We start from the raw sequence: 27,302 nt of genomic DNA on the forward strand, positions 1-27,302 counted from the left end.
GAGGAAGGAAGGAAGGAAGGAAGAAAGGAAGACAGAAAGAAGAGCTCGACGCGGAAACAAGGAAGTAAATAAGCGCGAGGAAGATTGTTGGTCTTCAACAGGTTCAAATGTTTTATCGGCACTGACCAGCAAACGACAGAAAGAAAATGCCGCTGGGGCCGTGGAGGAAGAAAAACAAGTCGCCCAAGGAGCACCTGGTGGACAATGAGGAGGTCGGTGGCGGACACGCAGGTGCCGGGTGCTCACTCACTAAATCCGCCGTCAATGGCGCCGGGCTGCCGCCTCCGCCCGCCAACCTGCGGCCCAAACTGGTCTTCCACACGCAGCTGGCCCACGGAAGTCCCACCGGCAGGATCGAGGGCTTCACCAACGTCAAAGAGCTCTACGCCAAGATAGCAGATGCCTTCAATATCAACCCACCAGAGGTAAAGACACCCCCACCCACACCACAAACTCCCAACTGGCTTTAACAGTGTGAACAAAAAGTGGTCCACATTCACTTTACACTTCTTCTGACTGTGGACACATGAATGATCACATGAGTGGACAACAAAAGACAGTCGTTTAAGCACAAATGACTTTTTACGCCATTCTAAAGTTCGTTTTGTTTACAGCAGGGGTGGGTAACACGCAGGTCATGGGCCATGTCACACCTTACTCAACTTCAACATACAGTCAAACCTGTCTTAGCGGCCACCTGCCTATGGCAGCCACTGAAAAATCCCCCGCAGCAAATTTACATGTTATAGACCCTGTGTATAGCAGTCACCTGTCCAACCCAGCCAGCGGCCACCCATTTGGTCTCCCTTGGTCAATATCTGACTGCATATAGCGGCCAAATTACCAACTCAAGTAGAAGCTTCATGCACGAAAAAGTTTCGTTTTTCAATCAATGAAGCCGTCGTGTGTAGACTTTAATTACTGAGTCCTAGCTCAGTCACAATCATTCACAAGATCCACACAAACTGTCAGTTGTTCCACATAAAAAAGCCGTCTTCTTTTGAGCTTGCTATTTTCTGGTCAAACATGTAACTTTAAGAGCATTTGCACCAAAACATTACCGCAAAGTAGACTGGGAACAGGACGTTCTCCCAGCGACACTACAATAAAAAAAAAAAAACATACGCTAGCATGCATGCGGCAGCGGGAGCAAAACTGAGGTGGGTTGTACTTAATTGAAGTATTTTAGAATGTATTCACGTTATTTTTCATCAATCCTCATCCACAAATCCATCAAAGTCCTCATCTTCTGTATTCGACACAAACAAAGCCGTCGTCTTTTCCGTTCGCTACTAGTCTGTTAACTTGTCAGTGTTATTCAGCTCCGAAGCAAAGAAGGAAACTTCTCCTGTTGCTTCTGCCAACTTTATTTACTGAACGCGGCCACCAGACAGCAGCTCAGAACACACACACATCTCTCAGCATCGTCTCTCCTTCCTGCTTGCCCACAAGGCAAAGGTTAAACAAGCCCCACTACATAGCTGTCCCGGCAATGCCTGTAAGAAATGACACCGTTTATTTCCTGGTGTGCACTGGTCAATACTGTAATGCCGCTTGTTGTGGGGAAGGAGAGACTCACGTCGCCGATGCACTTTAATGGCTTTATTAACAGCGGAGAACACTGCAGGACTTTACATCCACGCCAACATAAACACACTTCCCAACTCTCTCGAAACTCACTAGCACTGAGCCTAGCTCTCCTGCTCGGGACGCCCACCGTCACTTCCCGTCACTTCCTGATGAACTAAAGCTGTAATGACACTGCCGTATAAAAAGTAAAATATTAAAAACAAGCGTAAGACATTACTAGCACAGCTTTGTTCTGTGGGTTGTGGATATATTCTATCAGTTAATATTAAGCCTCTAGCTTCCTTTTAGTAAGTAAAAACCTTGGCTATGATTGCACTACATTGTCATGTAGACCTACAAAGTACACTTGGAAGAACAAGAGGTGAATAAATGTATTGCAACTGATGTGAAACTGATGAGGGGTAGGATTAAATAAGCTTTGCTTCTTCCTACTCCTTTTTGGACATGCAAAATTGTGAATTGTACTATGTGATGTGCTACTGTTTGACTCATGCATGTTCAGGATTAAAACCATGAACCATGATAATAACAAGCCTAGTAGTGCTGTACAACTTTTATCCGCAGTCCGCAGTGCCCTCTACTGGTCAACATTATTATTATTTTTTCCCCCCCTTTTTTTTCTTTTTTTTCCTCTACTGGTCAACATTCAAACTGGACACCAACCTGTCTATAGAGGCCACCTGTCTATAGCAGCCACTTTTGCAGACTCCCTCTAGTGGCCCCTATAGACAAGTTTGACTGTACATGGTTGACTGCTTGTGTCGACATAAAATGTGAACGCCAAAGGGGTCATTTTGGAAAAAAGTTCTGTTTATGTCGACTATTTGATAACTATTGATAACTTCTTAATTATCGCTGAGCAACATGAAACTACTGTCTACTTACATGGCATTAAAGGGTCACCGACATAATTTTTCAACTTTGCTTAAATATGTTCTGTATTGTTTGGAACTATGTTCTACGTTGTTCGTTTTTTTTAAAGTGAACGTTAAATTAGTAAAAATGACATTTTTGTACGTACCAAGCCGCCATTTTGGTCGAAACTGGTCAGATGGGGGCGTTTCCCAAGTGACGTCGGTGAAGGAGCAGGATTGTAAGCAAACGCTAGCTAGTCGACTTGGTTCGGTATATTTTTCATCAAAGTACTAGTCACGCCAAAACGTGTTGCCGCTTGCTGTTCACAGTGTCCGAGTGATACTGTAAGTTTGTTTTGTTTTCCAAAAGATGAAGGTTTAAGACTACAATGAATGAAGCAAGTGCGATAGCCACCAGGCACAGACAATATATAACACATTCAGCACCAACAAACAGCACAATTACTAGTTTTCTATGAGTGTACTCAGGAAGGATACTTTAGCTTGGTAGTTGTAATGGTTGTGTACAGGCTTTTGTAAGTGGTGGTCATTACGAGGACACACCTTGTCCTCTGCAAGCCTGTGGACTTTGAACACTGCAGAGGTTTGTATTGCAGTACACTAGTACTACTACTACTACTACTACTACAGCAGCATTTACAGCTGAAGCAAACAAACAAATAAATAAATAAACAGGCTCCACATTTTCCCGTGTCTTCTTTTCCAAGCGTTTTGTCCACCGTGCAACCCGTCGGTGTTGGCGAGCTGAGATGTGATATACTGTAGAGAGACGCCTCGCTAACAAATGTGTTTTGCACCTTCTGAAAGTAGCCAGACGAGGCAGTTTTGGTCTCATTTCTGGTGCTATTTGTTCTGTCATGTCTGTCGACAACACTGGATGAGGACTTGTCTTTGTCCCCACTTGTCTTAGCAGAGAGGTGCTATGGAGTCCTTGTACAATGCTTGCCCAGTTGGCAACAGCACAAAGACCCAAAGGTCCTGTATGTGCTCATGTGTTGATGTTCACCATCTAGCGCTGCAGGAAGTCCCTCATGTCCCGTTGTGTGGACACACCTTAAATGGGAGCAGATAACCTGCCAGGGGTGTCCTGAGGGAGCAGCTGTGCTTCGGGCCTCCTCCCTCCATAAACATGTCTACACTTCACCCTTAATTAGGCATTACTGTCTCATGTTGATTCTGCTAATCATTGCATCAGTGATCAGTTATCTGGGTTCATGCTCTATCTAGGGCTGGGTGATATGGACCAAAACTCATATCCCAATATATTTAGGAAGAATATCAATATATGATATATATCCCGATATTTTTCCCACAATGTGAGTTTCAACAAAGTCAAAGCCAAATAAGTGTGCAAAGTTGTTTTATTAAAATGTAAAAGATTTTAAGAGGAAAAATAGCCACCAATGTTCCCTCTAAGCTACGCACCGCAAATCCAAGCAGCCCACAAAATACATTCCAACCTGAACTTTAAATGAAATAAACACGTACCAATTTATTCTGTATCATTTTGCAATGTAACGCAGCGAGTGACAGGTGACAACAAACTGTAACAACATATAACACAATGATGAACACTGTCCAGCCAATGATAATATCCTGTTTGCCCATATTTACTTACACAGTCAATCAATTCATTAACAGTGCGTTACGTAGTACATGCCGTTGTTTTGCATGTTAGCGTATAGCTAATGCTGCAGGGGAGCTAATTAAGCTAAATGCTGCTGGCTAACCCTGTATTATGGCGAAACGAATGGACAGTACATCATCTTACCAAGACAAAGTAAAAAAAAAAAAGTGGTTATTTTAAGGTGGACGGGCTGTCAGAGTTCTTAAGACTGTAATGACATAAACTTTGACCTATCAACTCCACAATATAAGCTAATCGTTGCAGCACTGTGGCAACATGAGCCAGGATTCAGTGAAATGCACTGAGTGAGTGGTTCTTGAATTATTATGGTAAAGACCTAAAATTATAAGGCGATCTTTGACCTCCCATGAGGGACACGCCGATGGCTTCCGGGTTAAATACGGAGCAATTTATCAAGGAACACGCTAGAATTGATTTGGTTCGGATAAATGTCAACGACATATAATATGACGGATAAAAGTAAGTAAAATCCGACTAGTAATGATTAGTAGTAATGAGTAATTAGTAGCAATGATTTTCAAATTCAATATTTACTAGCAATACGCAATTTACGCTGTGAGCTCGAAGTGTACGTACATAACTGGCAGGACACGAAATTTAGGTGTTTTAGACTTTTGTTCAAATGATCTTATTTTACTCTTTTATACACAAAAAATCACTTTAGTTGCAGAGTTGAGTAATTATTCCATGAATACTGTATATACCACTGTAATCATCATGGGGTTTGTTTTTCCATGGAATTATGTTCTTCAAAATTTTCATCGGCATGCGGAAACGAAAGTAATGTACTTTTCACTAATGATTACACGACAGTTTTTTTTTTTTACACTGAGAATATTTGAATAAAACACATTAGAAACCAATTTCAGACATCATTCGTTAATTCTAAGTAGAAATCATGACAAAATGATCAGAGAAAATATTGTTAATTTCACAACAATAGTAGACATGCTTTACATGTAACATTTCAATGTCCAAATATAGACACTTTTTTACAACATAGCGCAAAATAAAAACATGAACAGGCTTAATTTATGGTTTGGTAAGCTTCCTCACTCTATAAACGTCAGAGTGATAGGGATAGTACACATTGTTAGAACAACAATTTCAAATACTACTCAAGTGAAGTTGAAGACAGCAAAGGGTACCCTTGATTTGAGCCATGCACATATGCAAGCTTTGTCATACAAATTTTAAATATTTTGGGAACACGACACATAGCAATGTTTCCACCCGAAACAAGAGGAAAAACAGCCAGCTGGAGCTTCTGCCAACCAGAGAACCATCGAGCAGGCGATCACTAATACTAAGTGTTTCTGCTTTAAAAAACACTTTTATTGGGAAGGATTTGTGGGCGTATCCGGTCGTTGAGAAGCAGGGCTTTCGTGCTTTGTTGCGCACTTTGGAATCCAGATACAAAGTCCCATCGTAACGTTATTTCACTGAAACTGCAACTGTGAATAAGGGTAACCTAGTTTTTTGGTTATTCATAATATACTGACACAGTGAGTAAAAAGAATTTAAATTTAGAAAAAAATTATGCATGAAAAAACTGACATACTATTGATCACAAAAAAAGATGATTCGATAATCATTTTATCATCGCATCGCAGGCCTATCAATCGTAATTGCATTGAATTGTGAGGTGGCCAGAGATTCCCACCCCTAGAACAAATGTGGCATGGATTTCAAGAAAATGTCCAGGATGAAATAATGCCACAACAGGCTGCTTGAAAACAAAGTGAAAGTCAAATTTAGGAAATTAAAGTATACATAATTAACAATATAAATGGTAAACAAGAAAATAATTGGAAAATTAAATAAAAAACTCTGGGTTTTCTACAAGATTCAGATGGTTAATTGCATGAGACCATGGCTTGTTTTGTCTGAGGTTGAGAATAAAGAAAGCTACATTGTGGAGTCCTCCTTGCCGACTGTTTGAAACCAGACATATACAAAATATTAAATAATTGAAGTTCTCAGTTCTCAGGTTTTGGACAGGTGTGACACTACAGTGTGCACGTCTGATAGTGCTCACATAAGTCTAAGGAATGTTCAGGTCATTTTTGTGTATGCTGTAGCTAGGACTGTCACGATAATCGATTAATCGAACGATCAAAAAAACAAAACAAAACCAAGTCGGTAATTTTGCTGGACTCGATAAATTGACATGTGCACGCACGTTTGTTTTCCTCTCTTTTTACCGCACAGGCTGGATGACAAAAGGGTTCGCTCTGCACATTGGTGAAGTTAGTTTCATTTTGGACATCTATTCATCTCCGTCGCTGTTAATTTCAAGTTGGCAACTCCGCATCAACAGCGGTAGTTCCCCCTCACTGTGACTGGACCTCTCCCTCATAATGTGGGGCGCTTGCACAGGAAGAGTGTGTGGAAATATTTCCCCAGAGGACCGCTCATTCACAGTGGCATGTGAAGTGACACAGTGACATACATCGTGATCTTGATCTCACGTACAGCAATAGCCAGTATAAGCTAGCTGAGTGTGTGTGTGCGTGCGCGCGCCACTCAGGCTGTATGAGTTGTGCTTTTGTGCTTGTTAATGTAACCTAAAAACCAAAGCGGAAGTAGCAGGTAAACCAACTGTTGAAAAGTTGGTTGCACTTACTGTACTTTTATTGAATATTTAAAATGAGAGCAGAAAAGGTTAACCTTATGTTAATTCAACCTGATGTGTTGGTTGCACTTTATTCAAATAAAATGTGAATGCATTTTCCATTAACTGTTGTTTACTTGTTTGTTTATATCCTTAATTAATTTATACCTGTTTCCCTTACAAAAACAACGGGAATTTTGGAAACTTCACCTGCAATGTCCGGTATCCAGGTATTTTTATCACCTAAAAAAACATTGCCAAACTCAAGGGAATAGTGTCTGAGCTAGGTTGAATGTTTGGCAAAAAAGTTACTGGATCGATTTAAAGGTACTGAATCGTTTTGGATTGCATCGTTCTAAATGAACCAATATTGTCCTTGAATCGTAACGGCAACCACAAATCGTGATACGAATCAAATCATTATTAAAACGAATCCTTACACCACTAGTATACACAGATACTTGAAAAATTAGGAGGAACATTGATAGACACAGTCACTTTTTCTAAGTACCTCCACATTACTGAGCCACTGCTTTTTATCGCTTTTTCTCTATATTGATATATATCAATATATGGCCCAGCCCTAGGTCTATCTGCTGTGGAGATACTGGCTCAGGGTGAAAGCGTGTGTACTTGTAGCTTTGCCTGCAATTTGAATGTGTGGCTGCCACACCAGTGCTTACCTTCTGGCCTGCTGCCAGGCCTGCTTAATTCCACAGATTAGGTGTTGCTATCTCATTTGTTGGAGGACCTTGCCAGAGTGATTGTGTGATTACTTTGGATGCAACACAAACTGTAATTGGTGGATATGTGGGCAGGTTGTTTTCATTTTGGGCGTGAGTGTCACAAATAAGCTTTTCATGCTTTGTCTATCTCGTCCTTGCATAACCCAAAGTACAGCACGCAAGCATTTTTTGGGCCCTGTGAGTTCCGCGTTAACGGAATCGCGGAAGTGGCCAATAAAAACGTAATCTGTCATAGGAAATTGTCAATATGAATGAAATGCTGTCATCGTGAGGAGAATGAGCGTTTGTTCGGGGAAGTATTTCCCCGGCAGACTGCTCAATCGTGGCGAAATCTCATCACAGACACTAATCCGCCCTGTTCTGAACTAATAATGTAGAAATGGCGAACTTAAACACCGGCGAAAGTCAAAATAAAAGACAACATAAAGTCAAAGTGTTGTGGGAATAAGGTCATAATTACGAGAAGAAATTTGAAATAGTTGGAAATTTAAAACAACAGCAGAAATGTCAAAAGCGGATGTACTTTTATGAGTAAAGCCGAAATATAAAGACAAAAAAGTTGTATTCTACCAAGAACAAAAGTTGCAATTTTACGAGAATAAACTCGTAATATTATGAGGAAAAAGTCATTTTAGTAGCGTAGAGTTAGGCCTGTTACGATAACAAATTTTGCTGGACAATAATTGTCCTACAAATTGTTGTCGATAATAGATATTATTGACAGTTTGTGAGACCTTTTTCTCATTAATTACAGTATATGGAATAATAATGAGAGTACATTGTATCAAAAGCAATAAACTGTCATTTGTCAAGAGTATTTAACATTATAATTGGAATGTTAAGAGCTTTTAAATAAATGAAACAACATAATAAATTAAACAAACAAAAAAAGACAAAAAACTCAATGAAAATAAAATGGACTCTGTGTCCTTTAGCAAAAATTGCACTTAAAAATCACAGTCAACGAAAAACAATAAAAATAGACCCTGTTAAATAGTCTCTGTTAAGAAAACCAAACCACTCCAACAAAAAGCACACAGACACACACACACACACACACACACACACACACACACAAACACACACACAGTTATGTAGTGTATTGTTAAGCTAACAAAGGGGGTCATATTTGAGCTGCACCACATATCTGTGGTAGCGGAGTAAAATGCAATGTTTCTGATGTCTTTCAACACGTCTTCTTTTATTCGGTTATACAGTTCAGGAATTGCTGTTTGTGACATGTACGCTCTTCCAGGCAATTCGTATTGTCTGTCAGACATTTCCAGCATTTCTCGAAATGTTGGCTTTTCAACCGTACTGAGGTTGCATTTCTTTTGTAATGTAGCGAGTGACACTGTTTCTGAGTGCGCACCATTTTGCGCTGTTTCGTTTATACTTACATTGCCGACCAAACGCTCCACTGCACCTCCACAATGGGGTTGTGGCATTCGGCTTAGAAACAATCACTTTTGTGCCTTCATTCATATTAGCGTTTGCTTGCTAATTTAGTGCTAGAGTTTATCCACTCACTAGTAGCCCCGCCTTGGCGTACTGGGCCAAAGAGGCTGAATGGATGACAGGAGGGTTCACTCTCTCCGTTCATTCCACTATAGAACCACTGCACACAGACACATGGAGAGTGAACTCTCTTGTCATCCAGCCTGTGTAGTACATACTGTAGAGATGAGGAAAACAAACAGGCATACATGCAGATGTCAATTTATCGAGGCCATCAAAATTATCGACTTCGTTTTTTTTTTTAAATCGCTCAATTAATCGATTCATCAATTATTTTGACAGGCCCACATAGAGTTGAAAAAATGTTTTTCAAAGTCGTAATGTAATGAGAAGCAAAACAAAGTTGTAATATTATGGGAATAAAGTCAAAATACAAGAAGAAAATTTACAAAGATTATTGAAGAAGAAAGTTTAAATATTTGAAAAATTAAAAAAAAAACAACAGCAAAAGTTGGGGGGAAAAAATATCAAAGAGTGAAGTTGATAGTAATAATAGGTTTTCTCAACTACATCATAAAGCTGACTTGCAGGGTTTTTAAGAAATATATTCTGAGCATATTCCATCTATCCATCCATATTCTATGCCGCTTGTCCTTACTGGGGTCTCGGGGGTATGCTGGAGCCTATCCCAGCTGACTTTGGGCGAGAGACAGGGTACACCCTGGACTGGTCGCGAGCCAATCGCAGAATTCTTAGCATATTGCTTTACAAAATATCAAAGTGGCAAAGTTGCATCCTTTCATTTTTTACTATGTGGCCCTCGCTGGAAACATTTCATGGAAACAACAAGCTTCAGATGAATAGACTAAGAAAATAATGGTTAGTTGCAGCCCTAGAGTGTTGGATGTTCAAAGCGTCAGGTCTGTTGGGATGTGGACTGGACCCTTGCTCAACCCTGATGTGACGCGACGCCGCTGTGTTATGGCTGTATATCCACAGTGAGGTAAATCATTACCCCAGCTCGATGCTGATAATGTGGCATCTACACAGCTGACCTCAGCACTCGCTTGCAGGAATGGCAAATGAAGATGAACATTGGCCTCTCTCTCTCTCTCTCTCTCTCTCTCTCTCTCTCTCTCTCTCTCTCTCTCTCTCTCTGTGTCTTTGTCTGTCTCTGTCACTGTCGCTCTCTCTCTCTTGCACGCACGCACGCACACAGACGAGTCTTGTGCCTTTTTTATCTAGCCATTAAAAAGCTGTTGAGGCTGTAAAAGGCTGTGGGCAGCACCACAGCTGTGTCACGTTTCATGTGTGTGCGTTTCTTCAAAGGCAGGGTGATGCTTGATCACGTAGCAGCACGTGTAGGTGGAGATGCTGTTTGTTTTCCTGTTGAATCACACACTATTCTTGGGAACAGCACACTTGAACAAAGTGTCACATGTATGACGCGCACATATGAGAATACATGAAAGCTAGAGCGTCTCTTCTTTGCCTTCATTGTTGTATGTTTCACCTTCAATATTTCATTTCAGCGTGTAATCTATGTATCCTTTGTAAAATATCATTTCATGCATTACAACTTAGGTTCCCAAAGTGAGGTACACATACCCCCAGGGGTACGCCAATTGTCATAGGAGGTATGAACGCCTCACATCATAGAGCGCACATTCCTAAACATTCCTTTTTAATTTGGTGTCAAATTAATATGCAAACTTGAATCATAGTTATTGCGAGTGGACAAAAGTGAAGCTTCAAAACAGAATGATCCCAACATCCGGCTGAAATAAAAGATATGTAGGACGAATACTCAGCAATTTATCAGTGCTCATGTAAAACTTCTATCAAAATTTGACCATGCGAAATATACATTTTGGAACCAGAATGACTTACTTAATATAAAATGAATTAATCATGTTCAATATTTGTTAGTTAGTTAATAAAGATTGAATATATTTTGTGCAGGAGCAGGGGGGCACATGGCTTCAAGTCAAATATCTGAAGGGGTATGCAACTGGGAACTACTGAATACAAATTCAGCTAAACCTTGGTTTTGTATGATTTGGTTTTCGGAGGACATTTTTGCCAAAATTTTGTCTGTTTTGTTACGCTGTTGCGCGTGACAAGTCTATTTCTTTTAAATCAATGCCAACAGATGACAGTTGCTGCATTGGAAGTGCCATGAATGGTTACCATCCAGCACTTTTATCTACCTCTGCATGCACTTTAAAATGGTGGTTGGTGCTACTCAGCTGTGCCACTCATGCATGAGTAGGCATGGGCTGGTTACCAGTTTCAAGGTAGACCACAGTATGAGAAGAAGTGGAGGTCTAGCATGGCTACTACATGGAAATACACTTCCTGTGTTATTCCTTGCTCTCGTAACTGGGCTTCTATGTGTTGAAACCACAGACGTGTGCTGTGTTTCCAAAAGTCGAGCATAAATATCACCGGCATTAGCTACCTCGTTAGCATTGAGCGGCGACGGTATGGCCACGCTGTTGTTGCCATTGTTGTCACTTAACAACCTTGCTCTCTTGTTATCATTATAATACTTATGGCTTGTCTTTTAAACACTAGATGTGTGTCTGAGGTGTTCAACAAACACGTCGTGTGTCCATCTTTAGACAGTGATGCTATCACAGGGGTGTCCAACAGGTACTGTAGCTCATATGCTAGCAGTACCTCACCAGCTGATGTTGAGTAGTTCACCAAAGAATATTTGCTTCACCTCTTAGTAGTTTTATATGTGTTCTATTCAAACATGATGCCTGTATTTAATGACAAATTAGCACACAGAGTGGAGATGTACTTTGTCAATAAAGTACAATTAAATGTTGACAATCACATAAAAAATAGCTCACCTCTTCTTTCCTTTTGTCAAAGTAGATGTAATAATGCTGCAAGTTGGATACACCTGTGCTATCATAACCCTGGACTCTCAATTTATACTCTTTATACAGAACACATTTCTATAACAAAAATATTAAAATAATTTTATTTTGAACTTAAAAATATATTATTGAACAATTTATTTCCCCTTTAGTTTTTTTAGTTTTTACTCTAGAACAGGCATTAAATAATATTTAGGTTTGTGTCAAATAGTACAAAATGTTGTACTTTGTACTAATAGTCACATAGTACTATTGGACTAAATAGGTTAGGTAACACAAAGAGGCTCAACATTTTAGACTCACTTTTAAGTGCTCTCAGCAACTTTGCCATTAAAGGTTTTGCAATGTTCTCGGTTCATGTTCTGCTGGTTGTTGAAAAAAGTAAAATAAATAAGTTAATAAATAAATAAATGAATAAATAAGCCTCTGTGTAGGCTCTCAGTCGTACAGGAGTTGTCCATCGAGGAAAAGGCTTCTTGAGACGCAATCTGTACTTCTGTGAAGAAGGTGTCGGACGTTTCGCTCCTCATCCGAAGAGCTTCGTCAGCGAACTAATAAGTGCTGGTAGCTTAGGCCTTAAATACAGTAAGAGTGGGCGGAATTGGTGTGCACTAGTTGGTATACCAACTAGTGCTGAGGGAAGGAAAAAGGAGACACAACATGTCCAGAGAGCGCTCTCAACCTGTGGGTACCCGCGGTGGGCTTTTAACAAATGTCAAAAGAAGAGAGTAGGGAAAGAAACCCAAAAGCCCACAGAAGCAAAAAGGAGAGGAGTGGTAGTCCCTTATGTAGCGGGGGTCTCCGAAAAACTCCAGAGGATCTTATGGCAACACAAAATTCCTACCTATTTCAAACCAGTAAATACCCTGAGACAAAAATTAGTGCATCCTAAAGACAAGGCTCCAACCCAAAAACAGAGCAATGTGGTCTATTCCATCCACTGTAAAGATGAGGAATGCAAAGAGCACTACATTGGGGAAACTAAGCAAATGCTCCAAAAAAGGCTTTATCAACATCGCAGGGACATTTCTAGTGGTCCTCAATCAGCAGTACATCTACACCTTAAAGCTACCAATCACTCTTTTGAGGACAGCGAGGTAAAGATTTTGGCCAAAGAAAACAGATGGTTTGAAAGAGGAGTAAAGGAAGCTATTTTTGTCAAACAACAGAAGCCATCATTGAATCGGAATGGTGGTTTGAGGTTTAATTTGGACCCTGTGTTCAGCAGGTTACTGAGACCAAAACCCACAGCTCTTAGTCTTGCAAATGGGGTGAAGCCAGGGCCGAGCCAGAACAATAGATGCTAACGAGCCAGGATCAGAGTCGTTCATACCCAATTCAGGGAGCGACACTTCCCTTTTATCGGAGGTGCTAATGGCAGGATAGGATTATACCACCACTCCGCCCAGGCTTAGTGTAAGGAACCAATAGGAGGAGGGTGTTGGCACACCAATTCCGCCCACTCTTACTGTATTTAAGGCCTAAGCTACCAGCACTTATTAGTTCGGTGACGAAGCTCTTCGGATGAGGAGCGAAACGTCCGACACCTTCTTCACAGAAGTACAGATGACGTCTCAAGAAGCCTTTTCCTCGATGAATAAATAAGCCCTAAAAAATTTTGTCACCATAAAGAAAATTTGCAGACGCAGCAGTGGCACGATACAGCGGCAGCAGTCCCGTGCAGCCTACCACCACAGCTTCAGAAAATCCTAGGGGAAACCCTGATATTACTCGTGGAGGGTCACCACATGTGGACATGTGATTGAGAAAGAGACAGGAGTAGAGGATAAGTGGTATAAAGCTTTTACTGTCCACTGAACAACAAGCAACAACCACTTAACATCTCAGTTGCTAACAACAATCACATGACCCGGAAAAGCAAGTTTGTGGAAAAGTATGACCTGCACGTTCACTGAATTGAATTCACTACATTGAAATAACAATGTAACATTATGAGATCGTATTGTTATTTTATTTAGAAAGAATTCACTTATTTTTTAATTTATTTTAAATAGATACGTTTCACTTTCATCATGTTCTATTATATGGTTTAAAAAAGACTGTCTTGACTTGACTTTTCTTTTTTTTTTTTCAATAAAGGTATTTCAAAATAACACATTTTAGAGCTGTAATTTTCATACAGTGAAACCGAGATATTTTGCCCAAGGTTATCATAATGCCAGAATCTCATAATGGCCCATGCCTTCTTGTGATATTCAGTCAAACTTGTCTATAGGGGCCACTAGAGGGAGTCTGCAAAAGTGGCCGCCATAGACAGGTGGCCTCTATAGACAGGTTGGTGTCCAGTTTGAATGTTGACCAGTAGAGGAAAAAAAAGAAAAAAAAAAGGGGGGAAAAATAATAATAATGTTGACCAGTAGAGGGCACTGCGGACTGCGGATAAAAGTTGTACAGCACTACTAGGCTTGTTATTATCATGGTTCATGGTTTTAATCCTGAACATGCATGAGTCAAACAGTAGCACATCACATAGTACAATTCACAATTTTTGCATGTCCAAAAAGGAGTAGGAAGAAGCAAAGCTAATTTAATCCTACCCCTCATTAGTTTCACATGAGATGAGATGTATTCCATTGTAACCTTCATGTTCAAATAAACTAAACCAAACCAAACCAAACATCAGTTGCAATACATTTATTCACCTCTTGTTCTTCCAAGTGTACTTTGTAGGTCTCCATGACAATGTAGTGCAATCATAGTCAAGGTTTTTACTTACTAAAAGGAAGCTAGAGGCTTAATAATAACTGATAGAATATATCCACGACCCACAGAACAAAGCTGTGCTGGTAATGTCTTACGCTTGTTTTTAATATTTTACTTTTTATACGGCAGTGTCATTACAGCTTCAGTTCATCAGGAAGTGACGGGAAGTGACGGTGGGCGTCCCGAGCAGGAGAGCTACGCTCAGTGCTAGCTGTGAGTTTCGAGAGAGTTGGGAAGTGTGTTTATGTTGGCGTGGATGTAAAGTCCTGCAGTGTTCTCCGCTGTTAATAAAGCCATTAAAGTGCATCGGCGACGTGAGTCTCTCCTTCCCCACAACAAGCGGCATTACAGTATTGACCAGTGCACACCAGGAAATAAACGGTGTCATTTCTTACAGGCATTGGCTAGACAGCTATGTAGTGGGGCTTGTTTAACCTTTGCCTTGTGGGCAAGCAGGATGGAGAGACGATGCTGAGAGATGTGTGTGTGTTCTGAGCTGCTGTCTGGTGGCCGCGTTCAATAAATAAAGTTAGCAGAAGCAACAGGAGAAGTTTCCTTCTTTGCTTCGGAGCTGAATAACACTGACAAGTTAACAGACTAGTAGCGAACGGAAAAGAAGACGGCTTTGTTTGTGTTGAATACAGAAGATGAGGACTTTGATGGATTTGTGGATGAGGATTGATGAAAAATAACGTGAGTACATTCTAAAATACTTCAATTAAGTACAACTGAACTCAGTTTTGCTCCCGCTGCCACATGCATGCTAGCGTATGTTTTTTTTTTTCTTTATTGTAGCGTCGCTGGGAGCACGTCCTGTTCCCAGCCTAATTTGCGGTAATGTTTTGGTGCAAATGCTCTTAAAGTTACATGTTTGACCAGGAAATGGCAAGCTCAAAAGAAGACTGCTTTTTTATGTGGAACAACTGACAGTTTGTGTGGATCTTGTGAATGATTGTGACTGAGCTAGGACTCAGTAATTAAAGTCTACACACGACGGCTTCATTGATTGGAAAAACAAAACTTTTTCGTACATGAAGCTTCTACTTGAGTTGGTAATTTGGCCGCTATATGCAGTCAGATATTGACCAAGGGAGACAAAATGGTTGGCCGCTGGCCGCGTTGGACAGGTGACTGCTATACACAGGGTCTATAACATGTAAATTTGCTGCGGGGGATTTTTCAGTGGCTGCTATAGGCAGGTGGCCGTTCTGTAGGTGGCCACTAAGACAGGTTTGACTGTATGTCTACTGCAATGAGCATCTTTGCAATTATTGCCTGTTTGAAATAACACTTCGTCCTTTAAGTGAAACACTGGGCTGGAATAACAGCATTTAGGATATTAACACAGCAGAGCAATTCCTAATCATCCATTATTATGACCCTCCCTCATTGACAGGACTGACTATAATGCTTGTTCCTAATCTAAAGTCAAATAGTGCTAATGAAAGGCTGTGTGTTTGCGCGCGTGTAGATAAACCCAGCCAGTACACTGAGTCCCTGTGGAACTGGTTGCCAGCAGTGTGTAGGGCACAGCAGGAGGGGAGGAGTGTTAAGAGCTGCCCGCGGCGCCAAGAAGCTGCTTAATGCCGCCGGCAGCCTTGGTAACGGGCTGTGGGTAGGCACTCATGTGCCTCGTCGTGCAGAAAGTACTGTAGACCCATGCATTCAGCCCTCCCGTTCTCCTCCTCTTGCGACTCACCCCCAAGCCCCCACTCCACCATTATCGGCCCTTCTGTTACAGTGTGGTTACCCATGGCAACGCATGTTTTCATGCATGTGTGAGTGTGCAGGGCTTGTTGGTACACACAAAAAGACAAAGCAAACGCCTGATTGGTGCCCTCTAGCATGAATATGCACCATGCAGTCCCCTTCTGCGCAATAGAATGACATGCAATACATAATAACAAAAATAATAATACTCACTCGTGTGTATTACACCACTGCAAACTCCAAATAAACATATTCGTACATGAGTGTGAATAAAAAGTCGGCATTATGTTGCATGTTTGCTCTTGTCTTGGATTAGTCATTAGATTGTGCAAGTGTACCTAATGTTGTGACTTGTCAGATGAACGCATGGAAGTGAGATCAGCGGCTTGCAGCATTGCAGTCAGGCCCCTGCTGTCCCTGTGCAATCTGCTTCAAGTGCTGGGAAATCAGCTTAGTGCTTCTCTGATCACACAAGCGCCCTCTACAAAGTGTCAAGCCACAAGGTCACTTGTCATTTTCTTTGTCAGTGAGTCACACACTGATGCCACTCAGGGCCATCCATAACCTAAAGGCCTTCTGGATGTTCTCATTTCCATGCCATCCAATTTCAACTTGTGAGATCCTTGTTGTCTTTTGTGTGTGATGTACCAGATCCTCTTCTGCACCCTCAACACCCACAAGATTGACATGGACAAGCTGCTGGGGGGCCAGATCGGCCTGGAGGACTTTATCTTTGCCCACGTCAAAGGGATCAAGAAGGAGGTGGAAGTGTTTAAGTCTGAGGATGCCCTCGGCCTCACAATCACAGACAACGGAGCAGGATACGCTTTCATCAAGGTGAGCTTCATTGCACCTCCGTAGGTACGAGGATGGTGATTGGCTACGTGTTATGTACAAACATGAAGAACCACATTTCCTTGAACAATTATTGGTAAAATAATCAATTAACAATGAAGATATTTTAAACATGATTGTTTTATTATTGAATTAGTATTATATATAGAAATAATAAATAATATTAAGTATTCATTTTAGGTGGCAGAAAATAGAAAGGAAAGTGTTTTTTCTCATGGATAACTTCATTACAATTGTTTGGGCGCTTTTAGCAGGCCAAAGTCCACTCAGATTCTTTGGTTCTTTTGTGCTGTGAAATACTGTAAATTCCGGTGTACAAGCCGCTACTTTTTTCTCAAACTTTGAGCCCTGCGGCTTATACATCGGTGTGGCTAATATGTGTCTAAAAACTACATATCCCATGATGTTTGGTGTGGGCATGTTCTAATCTCTTGACATCTTCTATACTTCACAACTAGGACTAATGGTTTAAATATGTATTTCGGAAAATGCTATTACTAAAATAGTCCACCATAAGGGCAAAAAAAAAAGTTCAGGAAAAAAAAAGTCAAGCCATGGAAACATGGCTGCTTCGTGTAGGACTACTACCAGTTGTCAAATTGCTATTAATAACTGACAACATAACTAGTGTGCGTGCTCGTTCCATCTGACGCACCCAAAGCAGGAAGAGGCGGAATATGACGGAATATTGAAATGTTGGTGCCCTCCAGGCAGCTGGAGGAGCCGCTGTGTACACTCCCTTCAAATTAATCAACAAACTTCTTTTAACAAACAACTCTACATGCTCAGCATCATTGAAATGGACCCATGCACACGTGGTGTTGCCATAGGGCCATATTGGAAGTCCTGATGCAGAGAGGACTCCATTTAGCATCAGGTCTGATGATCATGTTTGAGTCAATCATGTGTCATCTTAATGAGTGCATTCAGACTTGTGCTGGAGGCGTGTGTCTATGAGGGGGTGCACTTTGGTGCTGATCCAAACGAGGATTATTAGGTCTGCAGTGCTGTTGTGGTGTTATGTTAGGGTGTGTAATGAGCTTATGTGCTCTCAGTGTTATACAGATTGCTCACATGTGCCATCATGTGATGCAGAGGCAGCAGTGCAAGCCACACTTCACTTGAAGCTGTCACTTTCGTTTGAAGTATGGAGAGTAGTTGGACAGTGTTGCATGTGATAACGTATGTGTATATAAAGTAAAGTGGAGATGAGATGGCTTTCAGGATGACAGTGAATAGGTCAGGAGGCATTCAGCAGTCTGCAGAAAGAGTCGAAGAAGACGTGATGGTGTGTCCTCCCCTTTGGCAGCGCATCAAGGAGGGCAGCGTTGTGGACAAGGTGAAAGTGATCTGCGTGGGCGATCACATCCAGTGCATCAACGGTCGCAACATCATCGGCACACGGCACTATGAGGTGGCCCGCATGCTCAAAGAGTTACCCAGGGATGAGACATTCACCCTCAAGCTGGTGGAGCCCATGAAGGCTTTTGGTGAGCGGGACTTTCACTTTAGTCTTGGGCTTGTAGTCTGCACTGACAGCTTTTGGCTAATCACTCTGATTTGTCGCCTCACAGAAATGCTGGAGCCTAGGTCCAAGCCAGGTGCCAAGCCCAGCAGTGAGAGCAAGGTCACAAACGGCAAGGGAACGTTAAGACTTCGCTCCAAGGGACCAGCGACAGTAGAAGATGAGGTGAGTTTATCTCAGGCTTTCACATTGATGTTCCTGCATCTGTCAGGTCCAGATGAGTGGTGCTCTCTCAATGTTCTCAACTCCTTTTTCCATGCCAGTATCATTTGGACCAGAACAGGTCTGCTAGGTTGCGCAGTGAATCAACAGCGCCTCTGCTGGTTGCAGCCAAGCAGTGTGCTCCATTTTACCTGAAGATGTACAATAGATGCAATTCTTAACCATCAATCAATTTCCATCCCATGCTTTCAAGTGATTGAATACAAAAACCTTTCTGCCTTCTTCAGCCAACAGAGTTTGAAGAGAAAGCAGTGAAAAAGGTGGATGACCTGCTGGAGAGCTACATGGGAATCAGAGACACTGAACTTGGTGAGTTCCACCACCCACTTCATCACCTACCTTCTGCAAAAACACTAGTCCAAGATTCTGTACATGAAAGGAGCACTCTGCTCTTTTTAAGTACCTAGTCCAAGATCTATTACACCCTAGGTTCGAAAAGTGGGGTACGCCAATTGCCTTAGGGGTACGTGAATAAAAATAAAAAACAATTAGTGCTTAACACTCACAATTATGAGAGCACCTGAACGCCTCAGCACAGAGAGAAGAAAGGAGACAAAGCATGAAGTTCATTGCTCTGTGTGTTATATGATCAAATAACTACGTAAGTTTGATGATTACATTGTGCATTAAGAGTCCACCATCTTGAAGATCTAATTTATATTGGTGTTCCAATCCCTGCACAATGAAAACCTGCCAATGTATGTATGCTTTATCATGTTTGTTAAACTTTCCCTTTCAATTTGGTATCAAACTATCATGCAGACTTAAATTATGGCCATTATGAGTAGACAAAAGTAAAGCTTCAAAGGTCAACCCTTCAAACCGAAGGATCCCAACATCTGAAATAAAAGAAATGTAGGACGAATACTTATCAATTTATCAGTGCTCATGTAAAAACTTTTATCAAACTTTGACCATGCAAAATACACATTTTTTAACCAGAATGACTTATTTACTATAAAATTAATTAATCATGTTCAATATTTTAGGTTATTGAAGATTAAAAAAAGGTTTATATATTAAGTGTGCAGATGTAGGAGGCACATGGCTTCAAGTCAAATGTCTGATGGGGTATGCGACTGGCAAGTTTTGGAACCACTGCTCTACACAACAGGAACTCCTTGCTGTTTACCGTATGTACCCAGTCCAAGTTCCTCTACATGACAGGAGAACTGTGCTGTTTGTCAGTAGCTGATCAAAGATCCTCTAGATGGCAGGAGCACCCTGCTGTTTTTAAGTATCTGGTCCAAGATCATGACAGGGGCGCTCTGCTGTTGGTCAGTAGCTGGTCAAAGGTCTTCCATATGACAGGAGCTCCCTGCTGTTTATAAATATCTGGTCCAAGATCTGTGATGTTTGTCAGTAGCTGATCAAAGATCCTGTATATTGATTGTTTTTGTTTAGCTGCCACCATGGTGGAGGTGGGCCGTGACAAGAAGAACCCGGACGAGTTTGCCATGGCACTGGACGAGACTCTCGGCGACTTTGCCTTCCCAGATGAGTTTGTCTTTGACGTGTGGGGCGCCATCGGAGATGCCAAGCATGGAAGGTTCTAGGTTCCCACCCCCCAAACACACATCTCTTTTTATCCTAGTGCAACTTTTTTTTTTTTTTTTAATCCTGGAGGAAGCCCAAGTCGTGATAGTGAGGGCGGGGCCAAGTCTTGTTGCTGGCAGAGACTGTTAAAGGTCTGTGACACGTGAACGGACCCCTCCTCCTGCATGGTACCGAATCTTTAACTGCATTTTTAAAAACACTTGCTAGCTGTATCATTTGAAATGCCAAGATCACACAACTTTTTATTGTTTTTTCATGTGTAAGATTTGTGGGCTGTCATTTTTGGAGCAATGGTTGAAGTCCGTGGTGCCGTGTCTTTCCTGGTCTGGAGACTTGCAGCACAAATAACAAAAGAGATTGAAATTTCTTCACACAGATGGACTTTGTAGTCCTTAGTTGTCTTTGTCTTCACCTCACTATTTACTGTAGGCATAATTAATCTGCTGTAATACAGGGAAATGTCTGGAATGTGATAAGCTCCATCCAAAGTCTCCCATGCATGTACACTTAACACCAAACTGATTCATTCTCAGGACATATTTTCCCATATTATGGCTTTTAAGTTAAATTGACACAAGACATATTATTCATACATTTTGTGCACTCAAGATGCTGTAAGCAATCCAGGTAGGCCAATTTATACACTTAAAGGGATAGCTCGGATTTTTTTACATGAGTTGTAAGACATCCCCATCAGCAGTGTACAACATCAACAGTGACTTACACCCCCAATTGGTCCCGGGAGTCCAGTTCTAGTCGGAGATCTCTTTCTTGCTGGGGCCATTTAAGTAAAGGGTTTGGCATCAGACCTCACAAAATGCTCGGCATTAGATTTTTCTCCCGTCGTATTCCTGCGCACTGTCGCCTGTGCATTCATGTGTAGGTGATGAAGATGCTTGCGTCTTGTCTCGCTGTGGAACACATATGTAAACAAGATGGCCGCGGAAGAATAGTGGCATTACCGCGAGCGTCTTCATCACATACACCTGAATGCACAGGCGACAGTGCCCAAGCATACGGCGGGAGACAAATATGACGCTGAGCAATTTGTGAGGTCTAATTTTTTTGAGGAGGCATTTTTGTGATGCAAATGTGTTACTCTTTTGAATGCATATTGTTTTGAGAAGCCAAACTCTTTACTTAAATGGCCCCAGCAACTAAGTGGAATTACATTCCTCGTCACGGATCTCCGACCAGAACTGGACTCACGGGACCCATTGGGGGGTAAGCCACTGTTGCTGTAGTACACTGCTGATGATGTCATTACAACTTCATGTCAAAAAAATCCGAACTATTCCTTTATCTCAACAAAATAGCTACATTTTAGCTTTGTCTTGCACACCACAAAGCTAATTATATATACTGTGTAGCTCTTAATCATAATTTATCCATTTTAGTCATACAATTCATACAATATGACGAGTGCCAATAAAAAAACAAAAATGGCCCGTGGATACCCGTGAATAGCAATCTCTATGGACATATCTGCATAATCTGGGGGAGGATGCGATAACTATCAGGGGGGGTCATGAGAGGCAGGGAGTACTTTCACTATTGCTGGAGAGCTGCCAACATGTACAAATTTTTCGTACTCAACATGCAATTTGACTCTTGCATACTCTCCATTTTGTTGCATTTTCCTGGTGTTTCAGTTTCGAGTTCAGTCTGTACAGTACAGATAAATAAATAGATATCAGTTTCTCAATAGTATTTCAAATCGGGGTAGAGTGAAAACATTTACATCCCCTAGGACAGGCATGACAGAAAATAAGTGAGAACAACTGCTTCAGTTGGATTGTTCCATCGTTCCTTTCCTGTTCTACTATTACCATCACATTTCCCCTCTTTGCCATCAGTGGTACCTCTCTGTGGTGGCATTACAAAAGAAACTAAAGAAAAAGCTAACTAAACTTTAACATTGGTGTTCAGCATTTGTCTTGAGGGCCATTTGTGGCCTGCGGCACATTCTAAAAAACAAAACAAAAAAAAACATACAATTAAACAAGAAAACTACCACTACTGCTATTACTACTACTGATAATAATACGCTTTGTCACTTAGAACACAAAGCTGACATGCAGGCAGTTTTTTTCCTTGAAAGAAAGTCATCCCTTGTTTATCGCGATTGATTCCAGATCTGACCGTGATAAATTAATTCCCGCGATATAGTATTCAATGTTTTATTTTCGTAGTTAGACAAACAAGTTTTCTATGCTCTTTCTAAATATGGTTTTTAACATTGTTAGAGCCCTGTAGACATGAAATAACACCCCTATAGTCACCTTCACACTCCTATTATCCTTTGTTTACAACACATTGCTCAACTGTTATGCTGCAGGGACTCGAGACGGCCGTGAGCTAACCAGTTAGCCTTGAATTTACTTCTTCTGAACATAAGAAGCCAAAAAACTTACCACTTCCACACAGAATGGGAGGAGAACTTTTTTTTTTTTAAACTCCATCATGTCTTCATGCAGTGTTAAGGTAATGTAATGTCAGGTCTCAATGTCTTGTGTCTGCCGCCTAGTGACCAGAATACTACATATCACTTGTATTTCGATAGGTTTGGACTAATAATAGACAGTCTACCATAAAACAGTGATCATTTTTGTATCTGAATTACTGCGTTATAGTGAGGGAGCGATAATCAAACCGTGACATTGCATAGGACAACTGTATATACTGTATATGACTCAATGAGCTCTGACATCCAATCCAGATGTATCCAAATGTAAATTTAGTTTTAATTAGGAACATTTTACAGCAACGTTCTTGTGTCATTTCCAGCTAAAAGATGCACTTGAAGGCAACATTTGTCCTGGCTATCAAGATTAATGATTTATGGTGTGCCTGTAAACTATTTAGTGTGTTGGAAAACAATAAGAGAATAAGGGAATTGCCAATGTTTTTGGACAATAAAATTTGGTCAACTCCACTCCAATCTGCAGTGTAATATTTAGCCCAAAGTGTTCACTAGAGCAATTTGTTTAATTTGCACGTGTATATCGTGTATAAAACAATGTTTTTCACCCTGTGCAGAAGTAACAACAAAAATGTACCACATTAAATTCACATTTTGGCAAAAATGAAAATCTAGACGTCAGAATCATCTTTGGAAGCATCAACAGCTTTATTAGCTTGTAGAAGTGGCCGTGGCTTTTGGCTCATAACATTAAGAGTTTGTATTTTGTGGAAATGAGCACATGAGTCTACAGTACTACGTGAAAGTGCTCTAATAACAATAATCATCATTGTGCATCAAAGAGGCCAAGCATTTGGCACTTTAAAGTCTCCTGTGGTTTCATTCTATCCGCAACAGACAATCATAGTTCTGCATATTACAAATATCCAAAATGTAAAAAAAGAGCATTATTATTATTATTATCATCAATAAGATCCTAACAAGAAAAACAGCGTTCATGGTTGGATAGTTGAATGAATGACCTTTCCAAAGGGGTGTGGTTTGGTGATGTAGGAGGTGTAGCCCTTGCAGCTTGACGCTCGCCACCTCCTCACAGCTCGTCTCCAGTGTGGCTGCGATTGAAGGTGTCGCCTGTCAGCTTCTCCTGCGCCTCCTTCATCCCAGACACCACTGAAACAAAAAGGCCTTGATCAACAAACTACCTTCAGCACAAGCAGTACCATATACACTCCTGATCAAAGGTTGAAAAATTGCTAGAATTAGCATTTTGCACATTTGGATCTTAGTGAGGTTTTAAGTAGAGTTACAATATGCAAAAACAAGAAGGGAGTGAGACAAAAAACATCTGGAACTTGTTTAAGACCACAGGCTATAAAAGCCAAAATCTGCTCAAAATGTTAATTTTCTGTCAGGCATTCACACTGTCATGCCCTCCTGATGGCTAAAGCTAAGAAGCTTTCTCTTTTTCAACGTGGTCGGATTGTGGCGCTGCATAAGCAAGGCCTCTCGCAGCATGCCATTACTGCTGAGGTTGGGAGCAGTAAATCAGTCATTCTACATTTTTTGAAAGATCCTGAGCATTAAGGAACAAAAAGTCAAGTGGTAGACCCAAAAAAAAAAAAAAAAAAAAAAAAATCACACCTGCGCTGAGCCGGAGGATCCAATTGGTTGCCCATCAAGACACAGGGCGGTCTTCCACCCACATTAAGGCCCTTACTGGTGCCGACTGCAGCGCAATAACCATCAGACGGCATCTGCGAGAAAAGGGTTTAAAAAACGAATTCAAAGACCTCGTCTCCTTCAACGCCACAAAACTGCCCGTTTAGACTTTGCCAGGGAGCATCAAACATGGGACATTGAAAGGTGGAAAAAAGTTTTATTCTCTGATGAGAAAAAATGTAACCTTGGCGGTCCAGATGGTTTCCAACATTACTGGCATGACAAGGAGATCCCACCTGAGATGTTTTCTACCCGGCACAGTGGAGGGGGGGTCCATCATGATCTGGGGTGCTTTTTCATTCAGTGGAACACTGGAGCTTTAGGCGGTGCGGGGTCGTCTAATGGCGGCCGCTTATGTGCAGATGTTGCAGTGGGCATCCCTCATGACTGAGGGCCCTCGTCTGTGTGGTAACAGCTGGGTTTTTCAACAGGACAACGCTGCAGTTCACAATGCTCGCTTGACCAAGGACTTCTTCAGGGAGAATAACATCACTCTTTTGGACCATCCTGCATGTTCCCCTCATTTAAATCCCATAGAGAACATTTGGGGATGGATAACAAGGGAAGTTTATAAAAATGGCCATCAGTTCCAGACAGTTGATGCCCTTGGTGAAGCCATCTTCACCACTTGGAGCAATGTTCCCACTAGCCTCCTGGAAACGCTCACATCAAGCATGCCCAAACCCATTTTTGAAGTGATTAACAAGAATAGTGGAGCTACTCATTACTGAGTCCTACTGAGAACATTTTTGGCTCTGGTTTGGAGAGTTTTTGTTATTTAAGTGATGGTCTTAAACTTTTGATCAGCTGATAAACAGCCTATTTCAGTTTAATTGTTGTTTTCAATAAATTACTTTTTCAAAGTGCTTTTTGTCTCACTCCCCCTTCTTGCTTTTGCATATTGTAGCTCTACTTCTAGCAATTTTTCAACTGGTCTTAAGAGTTTGACCATGACTGTACAATACAGGGATTGTTTTACCGTATGGCTCCCCCCTCAAGTGTGAAGTGGAATTGCATCCAGCAAGGATTTTCATATGACAATATTTGTATTTCTATTATTCAAGGCTTACCTTGCTCTGCGCTGCTGTAAAAGTATTTGTAGTTGGGGTTTCCCATTTTGTTGGTGATTTCAGGGTGAACTTGGCCACTAGAATCTGCAAGCCAAGTGCGACTCGTTATTTATTTACATTAAGCATCAGCCTGTAACGTCTCTACGGCAGAGAAACTTGTATGTCAACTTTTGGCTTACCGAGGAAAAGGATGCGAGGAATGTAGCCGCCATCGGGACTGAAGGCCTCGTCCTTTGGCTCCTCTTCGTCCTGTCCAAGCAAGAGATGAAACGTCAGTGGATTGAGTGATGCACAAGAAGCCTTCCACTGGGTATTCATTGCAACTGTACAGCCATTTTCTAAAGCTAATGTGGGAAAGTAGGCTTCAGTTTGCTATGGAGTGGATACTTGCAGTCTGGAATATAGTGGAATATTACATATAATGGAGTAGGGTCACGTGGGCTCATGACTCCACTCATTTACTGTCCAAATTGGGTGCGAGTGCTCACACTGCTCAAACAAGCTGGATTTTGGGTGTCAAGCGTGTCCATGCCTGCTAACATATGCCTAGTGTGAGTGCAACCTCAGTCAGGTCGCAGATAGCAGTTATGCTAACTGTATGAGCTCAGGTAATATATGAATGTACCTTTTCTTTCTGCTAGACTTGTTTCCTCACCTCCAGGTTGACCATCACAAAGTTGTGGGCAAGCTCCAAGATTTCCTTAGACTGTGCAAATTTGGGTTTCAGCGCTGCAAAGAGTGAAAAAAGACAGTGTTACACACTCCTGCCCTACCCACTGTGCAGTGTGTGATTCTACTGTATGTAGGTTAGAATTACCTTTGCAAGCTCCACACCAGGTCTTGTGGATGATTACCATGATAGGCAGCCCACTGGCAACACAAACAAAGCAAAGTTAGAGGAAATTTGTTGTTAAAATATAGCTCCAACTCAGAATTGTGCCACACACCCACCTGGCCTCTGCCTCATTTTTGCCATCTTCCAACGTCCTCCAGTTGATGTTATCCCCAAATCCTGCAATGCAAAGAATGCATTAGTGCGACATCTAATAGATCTCTACATCAGTGTGGGTCCACACTAAAACTTCTTCATAACAATGGCAAGCAAACAAATGATTGCTGCAGGTCACTTTGTTAGCTGGAACTTGATAGCTTTTTGAAACCATCACAAACGACATACAACATAATGCTTCATTCCAAGTCCAACTTAACAAAACGCATTCAAAATGAAGAATTATATGATGCATCATTTTGGACACAAATTAATGGGTTGAAAGAAAAAATGGATGCTTTAAAGAAGCAAAATAATAAAGGATTGCATTATATGACAAAGGATGTGCAAGATTGATGATTTGGAACAGAACACATGCATGTGATTGTGACTGGGCTCCACATGACGCACAGGTCTTATGCCAGAGGAGAGGAAGATGATGTAACAGGTGGCCAACTACCTGAAATCAAAAGGTGTGAATGTGGATGTGAACGACATGGATACATGCATTCCAATGTCTGGCAGGAATCACACAGAATCTGTCATCAAGACCGTTCTTAAGTTGAATCGTTCTTAAGTCGAAACAAAAATTAATATTACCAATGATATAGGTACTACATGTACGTGTATACATATACAGTATATGTGTATGTATGTAAATATGAGTTTGGATGCAGTAGTAATATTA

At 41.2% G+C, this 27,302-nt stretch overlaps 2 protein-coding genes across 4 annotated transcripts in view; one reads left to right on the top strand and one right to left on the bottom strand.

Annotated features, from left to right (window-relative positions):
* On the top strand, positions 1–26,605 carry gipc2 (GIPC PDZ domain containing family, member 2). Its single transcript, XM_054766518.1, has 6 exons — positions 1–425; positions 16,908–17,093; positions 18,421–18,601; positions 18,686–18,801; positions 19,086–19,167; positions 20,263–26,605. The coding sequence occupies exons 1-6, from the start codon at positions 147–149 to the stop codon at positions 20,412–20,414; spliced, it is 996 nt and encodes a 331-aa protein (XP_054622493.1). The 5' UTR covers positions 1–146; the 3' UTR covers positions 20,415–26,605.
* txndc12 (thioredoxin domain containing 12 (endoplasmic reticulum)) overlaps positions 19,529–27,302 on the bottom strand; it is an 8,790-nt gene continuing 1,016 nt past the window's right edge. The window contains exons 2-8 of one of the 3 annotated variants that reach the window (XR_008567944.1): positions 26,578–26,638; positions 26,444–26,496; positions 26,282–26,355; positions 25,806–25,875; positions 25,627–25,710; positions 24,479–24,591; positions 19,529–24,007 (exon numbers count right to left, since the gene is read on the bottom strand). Coding sequence is in view for 1 of the 3 variants with exons in the window: in XM_054766520.1 (XP_054622495.1) it covers positions 23,928–24,007; positions 25,627–25,710; positions 25,806–25,875; positions 26,282–26,355; positions 26,444–26,496; positions 26,578–26,638 (422 nt within the window). In the remaining 2 variants the exon portion in view is untranslated. The remainder of the gene's footprint in view (positions 24,008–24,478; positions 24,592–25,626; positions 25,711–25,805; positions 25,876–26,281; positions 26,356–26,443; positions 26,497–26,577; positions 26,639–27,302) is intronic. The other 2 variants (XR_008567938.1, XM_054766520.1) reach the window with 2 other exon arrangements.

This window comes from Dunckerocampus dactyliophorus, chromosome 2 (assembly GCF_027744805.1).
Source record: "Dunckerocampus dactyliophorus isolate RoL2022-P2 chromosome 2, RoL_Ddac_1.1, whole genome shotgun sequence".
Taxonomy (NCBI): Eukaryota; Metazoa; Chordata; class Actinopteri; order Syngnathiformes; family Syngnathidae; genus Dunckerocampus; species Dunckerocampus dactyliophorus.